Consider the following 3,490-nt stretch of genomic DNA (forward strand, 5'->3'; position numbering starts at 1 on the left):
TGTAGACCAGGCTGGCCTCGAACTCAGAAATCCGCCTGCCTCTGCCTCCCAAGTGCTGGGATTAAAGGCATGCGCCACCACCACCCAACAAAAGTTCTCTTTCTTGAGGTTTGTTTTGTTTTGTTTTCTTCTTCTCTCTGATACTGGTCTCTTCACCATCATCTCAGACAGAAGGATATTGAACACTTCTTGGAGATGAGCAGAAACAAGTTCATTGGATTCACTCTGGGGCAGTAAGTGACTAGCTATTTTAAAAATGGATATAAAGTATATTAGAGAAAGCCATGAATCTTCCTCACTAGGATTTGTAAAGCTAAAAAGGATTTCACTGTCAAGGGTGTCACTAGGCTATCCCATTAAGTGTGCATCTGTCACCTGCAGATCAAGTGAATAGCTAAGAGGCCATATGATATAAATCTCCTAATTTTCAGAAATGCTTCTGGATGTGATTATTTTTGTGACCTTAAGCAAGCTGATGGACCTTGAACCTTATATAAGAAGGTATTAGATAGCAGGAATAGATGGTGAAGTATGTGATGTATTTGGGTAGTTTTTGGGTAGTTTTCTCTTTGAGCTTATTATGGTTTGGTGTTTTGTACCTTTTACAGGGACACAGACACCTTGGTTGGATTACCTCGACCCATCCACGAGAGTGTGAAGACTCTAAAGCAGGTGACAAGGGTGGGCTTTCATTCTTCAGGGATAAGGAGCCACCAAAGCAAGTCAGAGTACCACGGCCTTGGGTACTTAGAGTTCTTCTTTCAGAATATTCAGGACCTTCTGCATCTCCCCTGCAGGCCTTTTGGCCCAATAGGAGAAGGCAGGTCTCTCTTCTTACCCAGTTTCCTGCATTCAGATAGATGAAAATGAAATTTCTTTCTCTTGTTTCTTTTCCCTCTATCACTCTCTCTCTCTCTCTTCTCATTTGTTGCTTCCTTTAATTTCAATTTCCCATAGGTCCACTAGCTTCTGAAGGCCACACATTAGGTAGCAATCTTTGTTATATCATTATATGTATACACACAAAGAATGTGGAATCATAACTCCATACATACATGCATGTACATCAAATATGTATGAGCAGTATTCCAAGGGCAAAGGTCTATTCTCTTGCTTCCCCTTGCACTTTGAAGGTAAATGACAAGGTATTTGCTAGTATCCAACAAATATGGAAATATAATACACAGAAATATTGTTCATGAAGTACTGCTCAGAGCTAATAATTCAGAAATGAATTAGATTCTTGCTTCCAAAGGTTTTATAGGGTTTTTTTTTGGATGATAAACTCATGGAATATTTCCTCTGAACAAGGAAAGTTAAGGAGGAGCCTGGGAGGAGGAGGAGGAGGAGACTCATGAGAATTTGGTTCTTAATCCTTGTTGATATTTTCTTATTTCTGCCAGCACAAGTATATCTCCATTGCAGATATACAGATAAAGAATGAAGAGGAACTGGAGAAATGTCCCTTGTCTTTGGTGAGTCAAGGGCTCTGGCACATAGAAGGTGGGCAAAAAGAACTGTTTGCAGTTCTGTTGCACGGCATACATTGTGTGTGGCATTGATTCAGCTTGTTAAAGACAAAGGACCCATGCTGTATTAAAATAGGGGACAGCAATTAAATAACTAAACAAGACCAATGGGGCTGGAGAGATTGCTCAGCAGTTAAGAGCATTGACTGCTCTTCCGACAGTCCTGAGTTCAAATCCTAGCAACCACATGATAGCTCACAAACATCCGTAATGAGATCTGACGCCCTATTCTGGTGTGTCTGAAGACAGCTACAGTGTACTTACATAATAAATAAATAAATAAATCTTCTGAGCTGGGCATTGGTAATCCCAGCACGTGGGAGGCAGAAGCAGATGGATTTCTGAGTTCGAGGCCAGCCTGGTCTACAAAGTGAGTTCTAGGACAGCCTGAGGTATACAGAGAAACCCTGACTTATATACCAGAAAAACTGGAAAAAAAATATCTTCTGGCCAGATCAAGCAGAGCCAGAGCAAAAAGAAAAAGAAAAAAAAAAAAAAAAAAAAAGCAAGACCATCACAGAATGGTAAGTCCCATGAAGATAACCTAAGTAGGGAAACATGACAGATAGTCATCTACCCATCTGTAGATTATTTTTGGCTAGGCAGTTGGGATAGATGAGATGTATCAGAAGGTGACATTTAATCAAGATCTGAAGTACAGAGAGGAACCAGCCATAGCAAGGAACATCAAAGGAGAAAACATTCCAAGGAGAGTCAGGGTAGCAAGGGCTCAGAGTGCAAGAGGCAGCAAAAGAAGGCTGGCTGTCGTAACAGCCTGTCAGTAAGGTGGGCTTATGGAGATGATGATGTTGGACAAGTGGCCTGAGACACTTTACATAGGACCTGTTAGCAGAGGCAGAGTGCTGAAAGTTGATTCACAGCACAAAGGGAAACCTTTGGAGATTTTAAGTAGAGGCGAGACATTAATCTTTGGTTTAAAAAAAAACACTATCTACTATGCAAAGATAGTTTGGGCCAAACAAAGAAGGGAGGCACTGACCCATCTCAAAACAGTTAAAGTGAAAGTTGATAGTGACCTAGAATAGGGTTGTAAAGTAGATGAATGTGAGTTATATTTTGAAAGAATATAGCTAGATGTATATCAAGAGGCAAAGAGAAGACTCAAGAATAAGTGTCACCTGGAAAATAGGAGGAGTGCCCAAAATCATGTTGGGTCATTCTAAGGTTTAGATGTCCATTAAATACTCAAGCAGAACTACTGGACACTTAGGTATGTACATATGTTTAGAGTTCCAAGGAGAGGACTGGATTCAATAAATTTTAGAATCATTGATTTGTTACAATGTTAAAACTATAGACATGGCTAAGGGAACCCAAGGAAGTGGGCAGAGCCAAAAGAGGATGGGACCCAGGAAAGTCCCTGGGACATACCAATATATTGAAGGTGGGACGAGTCAGAAAAGAAACCACAAAAAGTGAGAAAACCACTCAATGAAGTAGAAGAGAATCTAAAAATCTGATACCATAAAAACAAAATCTTTAAGGAAGGGAGTGATGGCTATGCCAGCTGCTGATAGACGGCACATGACAACAGAAGTGCCCATTGCATGAGGCAGCATTAAGATAATCGGTGACTTTGTTAAGGATGATCACAGTGAAATGGCTAAAAAAGTCTGTTGCAAGTACATTGAAAAGAAATGTAAAGCAAAAAAGTAGACAGCCAATAAATAGAGAGAAAGGAGATGGTAGCTATGGGAGGATGTGGGGTAAGAGAAAGTAGTATGCTAAAACATAACAATTGTGGTGTTGGTTAATCCCAGTACTGCAGAAGCAGAAGCAGAAGGATCCAGAGTTTAAGGTTATCCTCAGCTACTTATCTAGTTGAGGCCAGCCTGGACCACATGAGACCCTTTTGGAAAAGGAAAAGAAAGGAAGGAAGGAAGGAAGGAAGGAAGAAAGGAAGGAAGGAAGGAAGGAAGGAAGGAGAGAGAGAGAGAGAG

At 40.7% G+C, this 3,490-nt stretch overlaps 1 protein-coding gene across 3 annotated transcripts in view; it reads left to right on the plus strand.

The window, feature by feature from the left end:
* The window catches only part of Strip2 (striatin interacting protein 2), a 43,906-nt gene that overhangs the window by 14,508 nt on the left and 25,908 nt on the right, over positions 1-3,490 (plus strand). For all 3 annotated transcript variants that reach the window (XM_021190396.1, XM_021190398.1, XM_029535263.1), the window contains exons 11-13: positions 168-233; positions 609-672; positions 1,404-1,475. In XM_021190396.1, coding sequence (XP_021046055.1) covers positions 168-233; positions 609-672; positions 1,404-1,475 — 202 coding nt within the window. The remainder of the gene's footprint in view (positions 1-167; positions 234-608; positions 673-1,403; positions 1,476-3,490) is intronic.

The sequence above is a fragment of the Mus pahari genome, chromosome 2 (genome assembly GCF_900095145.1).
Source record: "Mus pahari chromosome 2, PAHARI_EIJ_v1.1, whole genome shotgun sequence".
Lineage (NCBI taxonomy): Eukaryota > Metazoa > Chordata > Mammalia > Rodentia > Muridae > Mus > Mus pahari.